General features: G+C 53.7%; 1 protein-coding gene across 1 annotated transcript in view; it reads right to left on the minus strand.

Moving 5' to 3' along the window:
• CDHR2 (cadherin related family member 2) overlaps positions 1-12,603 on the minus strand; it is a 47,563-nt gene that overhangs the window by 327 nt on the left and 34,633 nt on the right. Inside the window, exons 18-31 of the mRNA XM_008015383.3 lie at positions 11,128-11,197; positions 10,372-10,977; positions 9,426-9,497; positions 8,604-8,653; positions 5,833-5,984; positions 5,577-5,685; positions 5,397-5,485; positions 4,871-4,939; positions 4,687-4,764; positions 4,532-4,592; positions 4,331-4,455; positions 3,695-3,808; positions 3,534-3,614; positions 2,706-2,763 (exon numbers count right to left, since the gene is read on the minus strand). Coding sequence (XP_008013574.1) covers positions 2,706-2,763; positions 3,534-3,614; positions 3,695-3,808; positions 4,331-4,455; positions 4,532-4,592; positions 4,687-4,764; positions 4,871-4,939; positions 5,397-5,485; positions 5,577-5,685; positions 5,833-5,984; positions 8,604-8,653; positions 9,426-9,497; positions 10,372-10,977; positions 11,128-11,197 — 1,734 coding nt within the window. The remainder of the gene's footprint in view (positions 1-2,705; positions 2,764-3,533; positions 3,615-3,694; positions 3,809-4,330; positions 4,456-4,531; positions 4,593-4,686; positions 4,765-4,870; positions 4,940-5,396; positions 5,486-5,576; positions 5,686-5,832; positions 5,985-8,603; positions 8,654-9,425; positions 9,498-10,371; positions 10,978-11,127; positions 11,198-12,603) is intronic.

Consider the following 12,603-nt stretch of genomic DNA (forward strand, 5'->3'; position numbering starts at 1 on the left):
GGTGGGGCAAGCGCCCCAGGCCCTAGGGGAGTGCCTGGGCTTCAAGCTCAGGACCAATGGTTCCTTGGCAGGGGTCCCACCCTGCCCCTCCTGGGGCCTCTGGTCCAGGCTGTGTCCCAGAGGTGGCTCTTGCTAATGGTGATGCAGATCAGGTGAGGGGGAGGGTGTGGCCTGGGGAGTCCACTCTGGCCTTTCCCCTGCCCACCAACACTGCGGCACTCTGCTATTCAGCCCTGTTCTGGATAATGCTAGGCCCTGTGTCCTGTGCCGAGGAGCCAGCCCAGTGCAGTTCCTGCCCCCTGCACCCCACGGCAGGCACCGTGTGGGTCAAGGTCCATCCATTACCTCAACCACCCACTGAAAACCTCTGAGGGAGGGAACATGTCCTCTCTTCACAGATGTGGAAACTGAGGGTTAGAGAGCTCTACTGGTGAAGAGGGGGCAGACCACTGGTCTTGCTGGTTCAAAAGCGTGTCCATGGTGTGACACTGCCCTGGTTGAATTTGACGTCTCTTTTTGCTGCCCTCAGAGGGCAGCCCACAGGCTGGTCCCACCTGCAGTTCATCATGGCACACACTCATCTCCCCTGGCCTTCCTCTTCCACCTTCCCATGCAACATGCTGTGTGTGTGCACACACACACCCCCTCCTATGGAACAGCCAGGTCCCCAAGCTCAGCTGCTCTGCTACAGAGACACCCACAGGGCCAGAGCCCCAGCCACCACTGCCCTCCCCAGGGCACTCCAAGGGCTTTTTCCAGACTGGGGCTCTTCAGGTCCCTAGTAAACAGTGGAACATCTGAGGGGCCCCAGAGGGCTAAGTATTCTGCCTGTGTTCCTCAGAGCCCTCAAGACAGACCCTGAGTGGAGAGCTGCAGGCTCAGTGCCACCCACGATAACATGACCTGGTGCCAAAGACCAAAGACCCGGGTTCTGGTCTGCTCCTGTCCTGCCTGCTGTTCCACTTTGAGCAAGTCAGCACCCCTCTCTGGATGTCAGTTTCCTTGCTGGTTATTTGGGGAGGTTAGAGTGATCATCTCTGCAGCCACTCACACCCGCCGCACAGATGTGTATGGAGCTTAGACAAGTCAGGGGACCAAGAGATTCCTGGGAAAAGGATCCACCTGCGCCACCCCAGCCATGGGAGATCAGGGGGCAGACAGCTCCCAAGAAGGCCCCATGCCTCGTGACCCACAAGACTCACTCACTCACTGCTGCAGGAGAGACGGCGGAGCCTTGGGCAGCTTCGCAGAAATATAGCAACCCCCTGCCCTCCTAGGACAAAATCTGAGCAGTCTTCTGGCTTTGAAGACTTTCAGTGACTTGTCCCCCTCCCTCTCCAGACCCTTCTCCTAGTTCCCTGCCCCTTCCCAGTCCACAGATCCAGCCGCACCTCAGGGGGTCCTTAACTCCACTCCCTCGGGCTTGGAGCAGCATCAGCCTCTGCTACAGGCCATGCACTCCAGCAGACAAGACTGTTCCTTTGTCTCAGTTCCCCAGACATGTTCATTACAGTTTTGGCCACTAACCATCTCCTAGCATCTACCCAGAGGCCTCCAGTGCTGCCTGGCTGCCTGCGTTACCACCCACACAACCATACCTGGGGCCTCTCCAGAGGCTTCTGTGCCAGATTCCCTGCACCGTGTTATACCTGGGCCCCTGTGCAACATTCTACCATTTTAAAGACCAAGAGAGGCTTTGGTTGACCAAATCTTTCCATGTAAGGAGTCCTCAGGGAAAACAAATTCTGAACCATGAAGTCAGGCTGGGAGCCCCTAGCAGGCAGGGACCCGGCCAAGGCCAGAACCCAGACTGGGAGAAAATGTGGGTGAATCCTGCGCAACACAACACACAGAACCTCAGACTATCACAGCTCCAATGGGCCTTAGAGTGTCTCCTACAGAGGTGGCTTTCAAAGTGGGAAGGAGAGAGGGCAGTTCCTTCTGTTTCCAGAGAGCCACCCCTCCATGTGCAGGACCCACCCCGCACTTACCCCGCTGACCTGCTCTTGCGGTGTCCACCCTGCCTGCACCTTAGCACCCCCTGAGCAGCTTTTACAACAGATCCACACCCAGGCTCCACGTGGGCCAGCAGAATCAGAACTCTTGGTCTTTAAAATACTAGAATGTTGCACCCATGGACCTGGGTGTGACCTGGGCATCAGTATTCTTCGAGAGCTCCTCAGGTGCTTTTACGTAGCAGACCAGTCTATGAACACTTGATCTCATCCAACCAACTCACCTGTTTAACAGATGGCGGTACTGTTGTTTATTTGAACCTGTCTTCTCTCCTTTGCTAGACTATGCTCGTTCACCTCTGGATCTCTTTCCCCACCCCCAGCTGGCTTTCCTGTAACGGCCATAAAGGGCTGAAGGCAGATTGGTGAGCGCTTGTTTGTGCCAAGTGGTTCTTATGCCTGCCCTTATTTAATCCTCACAATGGCCCTGCATGGTAGATGTTCCCAACCCCATTTACAGGTGAAAACACTGAGACGCAGAGGCAAGAAGTTAACCTCTCAGGGTCACACAGTGAACCAGTGGAGGAGCAGGAATTGGACCCCATTCCAAAGCCGCAGGGCTTCCTGGGGCCTGGTGCAGAGAAGCAGAACTGCCCATGTCAGTAGCAGGTCCCTTGAACTCTGTCCTAAACCCCTCCACAGGAGAACCCAAGTTGGAATCTCCAGGCACCAATTCATCCCCCATCTTGCCTTGATTTCCTCACTGTTCTTGTCCACATCCACAGAGTTGTCGTCCAGGGAGTTGATGCTGTAAGAGAGGTGATGGAGCGCAGGTGTTGGCAGGCCCAGTCCTCCCTTGCTGTGCCCAAGAACCACCACCACCATCATCACCATCACCACCACAACTACCACCATCATCACCATCACCATCACCACCACAACTACCACCATCATCACCATCACCACCACCAGTGTCATCACAACTACCATCATCACTACCATCACCACCATCACCTCAACACCATCATCATTGTCATCATCACCATCATCACCACCATCACTACCATCACCATCACCACCACCACCACCATCACAGTAACTACCATCACTACCACCATCACCATTGTCATCACCATCACCCACCACCACTACCATCACCACCATCACCACCACAACACCAACACCATCACCACCACCATCATCACCACCATCACCATCACTACCATCACCATCACCACCACCACAGTAACTACCACCACTACCATGACCACCACCATCACCATTGCCATCACCATCACCCACCACCACTACCATCACCACCATCGCCACCACCTCAACACCAAAACCATCATCACCACCATCACCATCACCTCACCGCCATCACCACCACCACCACAACTACTACCACTACCATGACCACCACCATCACCATTGTCATCACCATCATCACCACCAACACCATCACTGCCACCAACACCATCCTCATCACCATCATCACCACCACCATCATCATCACCATCACCATCACTACCTGTACTACCACCACCACCTAGCCTGGCTGTGAGGGGCACTGCTCACCTGACATGGTCCAAGTCATTGGAGGAAGAGAGGTACTCCAAGCCCAGGTCTTTGTTGGAGAGGTTCAGCATGGGATTGGCTCTGGAGAGAAAGCCTAGTCAAGTGGCCTGGCCCTCAGCCACCCCACCAGGCCTCTTACCTACCCTTTGACCCCTGCTCACCGCTCATTGTTGTACACGTTAGTCCCTGGGATGGCGGGGGCTGAGGGCATCACCCCTGCTGCTGTCTTCCTGGCCTCCTTGGCAGCCTTCATAGCTCGAAGCTTCCGGTTGTAGCTGTGGGGAACCGGAAGAGGGGTCACACTATTGCTGCACACCTATTGTGTCCCCAGTGGAGGCCCTGAGTGTGTTGCTTCACAAGATCCTGGGAGGTGAGTGTTAGCTCTATTTTACAGAGAGTAGGAGTAAGAGCCAGAGAAGGCAAGTGATGTGCTGAAGGTCACATAGCCAGTGACAAGGCTTGAAGTCACACCTAGATAAGGTTGCTGACTCTATACATATTGGAAAAAGCAGCAACATCTATTAAATGCATAGTGTGTGCCAGACGTCTTGCTGGGTGTGAGATGCACGTTACTTCCTTGAGTGCACTGAGGAATCTAGTGTTGTGCCCATTCGCAGATGAGGAAACGGAGGCTCAGGGAGGGGAGGTGACTCCCCCAAGATCTCACACTGGGTCACTGGGGAGTGAATGCATGTATACCTGTGCCTAAACCCCAGCTCTTTCTACCCCCGCCCCCCAATATCTTGGGTAGTGGGAGAGGGTGAAGGTTGTAGACACAGAGGCAATGGGAGTCGCACCTCTTCCGCACGCACATGAAGGCCGTGGTCATGATCACAAGGACCAGCAGCAAAGTCACTCCCAATCCTATGATGACGCTGATGAGCTGATTCGACAGGTCTGACTCCTGGCTCTCCTGGGAGCCCTGGAGAAGGACAAATGTGAGGGAGGCTGTGGGGTCCCAGCAGCCCCACCTGCTGCCCCGCCCTGCCCGCACTCACCAGCACCACCAGCCCCAGCTGCAGCAGCTGCATCAGCGAGTCCTGATCATTCCGGATCATCCTGGCCACAGAACTTCACTTAGGCCCGAGGGACTTTGGTACACCCCAGGCTTCCTGCTCACCCTCACACCTGCCCCAAGGGCAGCGCCACTCACATGCTCAGCTCATCAAGGGTCAAGGCCGACCCATTGGGGAAGACAAAGTAGGCATCGAGGTAGGAGTGAGCTCGGGCCCTGGAGGGGGACAGAGTTGAAGAGTCAGCAGCTTGGATCACCCAGCAGGCCCCTCCTGCTACCGCTTATCCCCCTCACCCCCACCCCCAGGCCTCTGGGCACTCACCGAGCTGCAGAATCTATATCCTGAATGTCCACAATATATACTGTAGTCCTGGTTGCCTGAGTAAGAGCCCTGCAAAGGAGGCATATGTCACAGAGGGGTCTTAGCCTGGGTCTGTGACCAGGGCTGTGCCAGTGGAATTAAGAATTGTGTGAGCAAGAAAGGGGCACCTCCTCTGGACAGCTCTGTTGGCTGAGTAGGTAGCACCTCTGTGAAAATTACAAAAGGAAATCCCTTCCTCTGGGGCTAGGTTAATAGCTTAGCAAGCAGAGTGCCCTTGTGCAGGGCACAGCCTTCACAACTGTACATGGCAGCCCTGTTCCAAGGCCTTCCTCTGCCCTTGGCTGGGTATGGGCTTCTGGGGACATGCAGGAACGTGGTGCAGGTTAAAGTACAGGGTTAAAGACAGGGACAAGGTCAAACGTGGGTCAGGAACAGGATTGAGAGACATCCCATCCAGGTTTTGTCGGGGACCAGGCTCCTACACCCTGTTCTTCCCACCGCTCCCTCCCGGGCCCCCCAGACCTACGCATTAATCGCCTGTCTGTTGGCGCCCAACTCCGCCTTTGGTATGGAGAACTGCAGCCGCGAGCGGTAACTCTGGTCCACAGTGAAGAGCTGGGGGAAGAGGGTGTGCGGGAGATGAGGCATGAGGGACTCTGGGGGCTGGCAGAGGGCATTGGGGGCTGGAAGTGGGACTGGCACTCACATTCAGGGTGGTGTTGGCTTCCAGGGAAGGACCCACGGAAGGTGTGTCCCTGGCCTGGACTGTCACTTGGTAGGTGCCTTGGAGAGTGGAATCAAGGCTGGTCACTGGCCTGTGGAAGGCAGGAGGTGCAGGTCAGTCTTGGAACCCAAGCTGAATCCTCAGGAGACTTGTAACCTCCAGGATGGGGGACTTGCTGCCTGAAAGCTCCTATCAGGCCCCTCCTCACAACCTCCCTCCCAGGGCCACCCGCGGTTACTGAATGCTCCCAGTGAACACGTCGGCCTCGGAGGAGGTGGAGATCCAGAAGATGCCCTGGAAAGGGATGGTGGCCCCGTCCTTAGAGATGAAGTCGACTCGGAGGATGGAGAACAGGATAAGGCCATTGTTCCCTGAATCATCGTCTCTGGCCTAGGAGCAAGAGTTGATAATATCTGGGGGCCCAGCCAGGCCAGGCATCCCTCCACCCCAGCAGGGATCAGAGGCAAGGGTGGCTGGGAGGCTGGTCCTCGACGTCTCTATCCACCATCCCCACGCTGTCCCGAATAAGCAAATGGTTTCAAAAAAACAATGTGCCTGCTCTGCAAATCCAGATTTGGACAAGTCCCTGCCCCTGTTCCCCAATTCTAAACAGATCACTGCCCTAAGTCCCTCACACGTTGAAATCCTGCCCTGCTCCCCACTCACCCCTGCACTGCCATACTCTCACACACACACACTTACACATACACACACTCTCTCACACACACACTTTCATACTCTCACACACTCACTCTCACACACACATACACACACCCCTCACACTCTCACACACACCCTCACACTCTCTCACACACCCTCACACTCTCACACCCTCACACTCTCACACGCCCTCACACTCTCTCTCACATGCCCTCACACCCCCTCACACACACGCTCACACTCTCACACACACCCCTCACACACACTCTCACACCCTCACACTCACACACTCACACACACTCATACACACCCTCACACTCTCTCACACACACTCACACCCCACACTCACACAGTCACACTCTCACACTACACTCACGCCCCCTCACACTCTCACACTCTCACACACACTCTCACACTCTCTCACCTTAATACACTCACACTTACACAGATGCACACACACATACCCTCACACACCCTCTCACATTCACACACTTGTCCTCACACACACACACACTCACACCCTCGCTCTCACAGGCACTCACCCTCACAAACTCAATTCACACACACACACAAATACACACACTTGATTCACACACACAAATACACTCACACAAATATACTCAATTCACACACACAAATACATGCACTCAATTCACATGCACACACAAATACAATTCACACACAAAAATACACACTCCACACACAAATACACTCAATTCACACACACAAAAATACACTCAATTCACAAACACACAAAATTCACACAAATACACACACTCAATTCACATACACAAATACACTCAATTCACACAAATACACACAATTCACACACACAAATACACTCAATTCACATACGCACACACTTGCACAGTCACACACACACATGCACACACAGTCACACACTTATACATACCCACAAACTGTCCCACACATTCTCATACACTCGCTCACCTTTATACACATACGCACATACATTCACACTTGGACACACACACACACACACTGGCGCACACACACAGCAATGCTCCGATTTCCTAAGCACCTCCCCTGGGATCCCTCATTTCGGTGCTAATGTGAGTACCAACTCCCCTAGTGGACCATGAAACTGGTTGGGGAGGGGACACAAACATTTTTATTCATTCTAGTGCCTTTCAGAGAAAAATTTAACCAGCACACAGAGCTTCGAGTTCACCAACGTTACTGCTGAGGATAGGCCAATACCGGTGCTTAAGTCTTAAAAAGAAGTCTATTTAAAGAAAATTGCTGTGGCTAAACTCATGACATTAGAACGAAACTGGCAGAAGATTGGGAAACTGTCTTAAGGCTTGAAAGTCACACAGTCACTGTCTCTAGCATGAACGTCAATGTAGAGAGGGAGAATTACTATCCCCATTTTACAAGAGGAAGCTGAAGCTCTGAGAGACCATGTCCTTACATTCAGCTCTAAGTGGGGGAGGCCAGCCCTGTCCATCTCCTATACCCTATGTCCTTTCCACAGCATAGGGAGTGGCACTCCCATGTCACATTCTGGAAACTGCCAGCTTCTTGTCGAAGAGGGAAACGGAGTCCCAGAGAGAGTAGGCAGCTCTCCAGGTCAGTAAGAAGCTCAGCCAGGCCCAGCCCTCGGTGGTGTGGGAGGCCTCATCCCCACACGGCATGGCCGCCACCCCTAATAAACTCGTCCACATCCGACACCATAAACAGCTGAAAGCCTTTTTATGACTTGGCTCTGATAACTTTTTTTTTTGAGACAGAGTTTCATTCTTGTCACCCAGGCTGGAGTGCAATGGCGCGGTCTCGGCTCGCCGCAACCTCCGCCTCTCAGGTTCAAGTGATTCTCCTGCCTCAGCCTCCCCAGTAGCTGGGATTACAAGCGTGTGCCTCCACGCCCGGCTAATTTTGTATTTTTTAGTAGAGACGGGGTTTCTCCATGTTGGTCAGGCTGGTCACAAACTCCCGACCTCAGGTGATCCACCTGCCTTGGCCTCCCAAAGTGCTGGGATTACAGGAGTGAGCCACCATGCCTGGCTGGCTCTGAGAATTATTTAACGACAAGGCACTGGTTTAATTTACAATTGGCTACGAGTTCTCTGTACCACTCAAGAATTCTGGCAGAGTAAGAAATATCTAGACTGCGAGTGGTGTTTGCGGTCATGACATTTTTATGAATGCTACATTTAACACAGTGAAGTTTGATTACACTGATTGGACAGGTGTTTCCCTTCTGGGGTTTTCTTTTTCATATGTTGGAGCCCATATATTTTCTTTCTACCATTAAAGGCCTGAAGGCCTCAGCTCTGTGTCCACTGGGGCTCACGTAACCAACAAAGGCTGGAGCCAAGAACTTACCCGGACAGAAGCCACCTCCCGGTTGGGCAGCACAAGTTCAGGGATGATCACTGCAGGTGTGAATGGGAAGGGGGTCAGCAGGGTCAGGACACTGCCCACCTGGACCAAGGCTGGCCATGAGTGCAGCTCAGGGCTCATCCCTCTAAATCTGCCCTCAACCTCTCTACCAAAAAAGACCCCCATTACAGTCACCACTGGGCCAGTAGTTAGCAAGTCATCCACCTCCCATTGTCACAGGCCCACAGGACCATGGGGAAATGGAGGCATAGAGAGGCAAGGTCTGGCCCAGGGCCAGACAATTAGGTCAGGCAGAGCCGGAATGAAAACTCCAATGTTGGCTGGGCGTGGTGGCTCACACTTATAATCCCAGCACTTTGGGAGGCCAAATCATAAAGCAGGAAAATCACTCGAGGCCAGGAGTTCGAGACCAGCCTGGCCAACACGATGAAACCCCATCTCTACTACAAATACAAAAATTAGCCAGGCACAGTGGCACATGCCTGTAGTCCCAGCTCCTCGGGAGACTGAGGCATGAGAATTGCTTGAACCTGGGAGGCAGAGATTGCAGTGAGCCAAAATCGTATCATTGCACTCTAGCCTGGGCAACAGAGTGAGACTCCATCTCAAAAAAAAAAAAAAGAAAAAGAAAAAGAAAAAAAAAATTCCAGTGTCGTCTCCTATTGCAGCCCTAGGAAGAGGCAGAATTAGAGGCCTTCCCCGCTTTCTAAAGGTCCCCCCTGGGTCCAAGGAGGGTCTGTGGGGGTTGCTCAAAGGTGGCCTCATGGAGCAGGGGTATGGTGTGTAAAGGGGGTTGCTGCTTACCAAAAGTCTTATCCTCAGGCAGAAAATAGGGTGCATTGTCATTTATGTCCTCGATGGTAATGAGGAGGCTTCCTAGGAGACAAGGTAAGCTGGCTTTGGCTCTGGGCAAGAGCTTGACCCAAGGAGCCTGGGCCTCAACCTGGTGCTCCCCAGCCTCAACCCCATGCCCCACAGCCTCAACCCCATGCCCTGCAGCCTCTCTCCCATGTGTTCCCTGTGCCCAGTCCCCTCCCCTGCTCCTGATCCAGAATGCCTGCTCAGTCTTCTCTGTCCTGTGTGGGTGGGAGTATCATCCCAGACCTCAGAGCTAATAAGCAGCTTGTCAAAGTTACACAGCAATAGTGGTGGGCCAGGACTGGGCCCAGCCTAGGTAGATCTCACCTATGACATTATATGGACACATTCTAACTATGTAAGCTGGTTGTTTAAATGCCTACTCTCTGCCTCAGTTTCCTCATCTATAAAATTGGATAGGGACCACCTACCCCACAGGTTGTGCGGAAGTGCAAAAATGCTTACGAGGTGCCTGGTGTAGTTCTTGGCTGTCATAAGGACTCAATATATGCTAGTTGTTAATGTGGCTATTATTGCTATTTGGTGTCAGAAGTGAGATACAAGTACACATCTGACTCTGAAGTATGATCTTTCTTTCACAGCATCTTGCAAAATAATGGCATTAATTTGATGCTACCGCATGCCAGGCACTGCAATAAATGCCTTACATCCACGTTCTCATTGAATCTTCACAGCCAACCCTACTGCCCAACTCCACTGGACAGATGGGGAAACTGAAGCTTGGAGAGGGTTTGGGACTTTCCCAATATTTGCAGCTGGAAAGGGCTGGAGCCAGGATCTGAGCCCAGATCTTGTAAGTCCCAGCCCAGGGCTCCTTCCCACGGCCCCTAAGCTGTGGCCTGCCAAGCCCTGCAAGGTCAGGCCACCTTACCATTGTTGCTGTAGGCCTGGAAGCCAGGGTCCGTGGCTAGGTCACAGGCCCGCACAACCAGCGTGACCAGGTCACAGGCCTCGTAGTCAATGGCTTCGCTCTGGTTGATGTACACAGAGCCGTTGGCCACCACTGAGAACCAGCCCCAGCACAGGCTGCCCACATCGACCCCGGCCTTGGTGCAAAGAATGTTCACAAGTTGTATCTCCAGCTGGGCGCTGGTGTCCACATCCGAGGCAACCACCACAGCCACCTGGCCGTGCTGCGAGCCATTCTCAGCCACACGGATGCCCCGGAGTGAGGCTACATCCAGGGTGGGGGGATTGTCGTTCACATCTTTCACATTCACGTGGACGTCTACTATGGTCTCACCCCCCTGGGGGTCTGGGTTCTCGGCACTCACTGTCAAGTTGAAGACGGGCTGTGTCTCGTAGTCCAGGCTCACGTCCGGGGGCAGCCGGAGGTAGCCCTCAGCCCACCCACCCCCTAGCACCAAGCCTCGGATCATGAAGTAGTTGGCGCCACTCCCTGACAGGCTGAAGCTGATGCGGTTGTTGACTTCCGTCTGGTCTGCATCCCAGGCCTTCACCACGCCTACTAGCACTCCTGTGGACAAGGGGCAGAGCTCAGAGGGACTCTTGGCCCCGCCATAGGAAGCCTCCTCTGCCCTCGCCTCTCTTGGAACTCCAGATCCACCCTGACAAAGCCACGCCAGGCCCCAGCCCCAGTGACTCTCCTGGCCCAGGGAGCAAGTACCTGGATCCTCCTCCTTCACTGTAAAGTTATAGCTGGACTGGTTGAAGATGGGCAGGTTGTCATTGATGTCCTGCAGGCAGAGATAGGTCTGAGTCCCCGGGATCCCATCTCACCCTCCCCAGAGCCAACCTGAGAAACCAATAGTCCCTGTGCTCTGAGGCATGGGTTCTGCTAGTGCCCAGACCTCACTGCCCACTTCCCAGATGAGGAAACAGGCTCTGAGAGGAGGGAACTTGCCCAGGTCACACACCTGGGGTTCGGGACCTACAGTGGGACCTTGGCCTTACATATCCATCCTCAGGAAGCCCTGCTTGCTTCCTGTTTCTCTGACCACAGCTCTAGAATGTTCTAGACCCTGCTTTCTGGAAACACAGTTCTGGGTCCCCACCTGCGGCCCTGCCTGGCCCTGCTTGACTTCCATCTCTCGTATTTACTGTGTTGGCACCAATACCATTATATGTTCACAAAGGCTCCAAGGCCCACACTTTCCCTTGTCCCCTCCTACTCCTGTCCCTCCTGCACACCACTGAGCCCACGACACCAGCTCTGTGCTTAGGCAGAGCTGGGCTCCGGGGACCTGCAGAAGCTTAGACCTGCCCTTGCCTCGGACACCAGCTGTTTTCAGCTGTCACCTCTGTGGCCAGCCCTAGCCCACTGGGCACAGCTGGAGCCCTGCAACTATTGTCACAGCCTGGAGGTGACTCTGCCCTCCCCTGTGTCCCTTAACACTGGCATGTGCTTGGGGGATGCCCTGAGCACGCCAGGCCTTCCCGGGTTTGTGGGTCACATAACAGGTGTTTGTTTTTCTGAATAACCCTAGAGTGAACATTTGGAAGACAGCGTCCTTGCACCTTAGCTAGATGTCTTTTCTGCTGCTAATTTCCCAGAGATGACATCATTGGCTCCATGCACAAGACCAGCTGCATTCTCAAGGTCACCCTAACTCACAGGAGTGGCTAAGAGCGCTGAGTCACATCTTGCTGCACCTCTGCCTCATGTGTGACCTTGACCTCTCTGGACCTCAGCATCCTCATCTGCAAAACGGGGTAGTAGTCCCACTAACAGGGCAATTGTGAGGACTGCTCACAGGGGTGAAGAAACCTGTGCACTCAGGAAATGAAGTTCTCTCTTTGCAGCCCTCTCATCCCAAGGACAACCAGCAAGTCCTCATTCTGCTGCGGTTTCTTCATTTCTGAGGTCTCACTCTCTGACCCTTGTGTGAAAATGGCACAGCCCAATCCAGGGGACACAGGACTGCTATGTGCAGTGGTGCTGGCTGTGCACTGCACAACCCTACGGGGTGCCATCCACATCACAGACATGGCAGAGGCGCACATTTGTTACAATACTGTTCCAGAGGAAGGTGACTTGTGGGCTGGTGGCAGCCTTAGAACCAGACTGATTGGAGTCAAAACCCCATTTTGTGACCCCAGGCAAGGTACTGAACCTCTCTGTGCCTCAGTTTCATTTTTTGAG

This window comes from Chlorocebus sabaeus, chromosome 23 (assembly GCF_047675955.1).
Source record: "Chlorocebus sabaeus isolate Y175 chromosome 23, mChlSab1.0.hap1, whole genome shotgun sequence".
Classification (NCBI taxonomy): domain Eukaryota; kingdom Metazoa; phylum Chordata; class Mammalia; order Primates; family Cercopithecidae; genus Chlorocebus; species Chlorocebus sabaeus.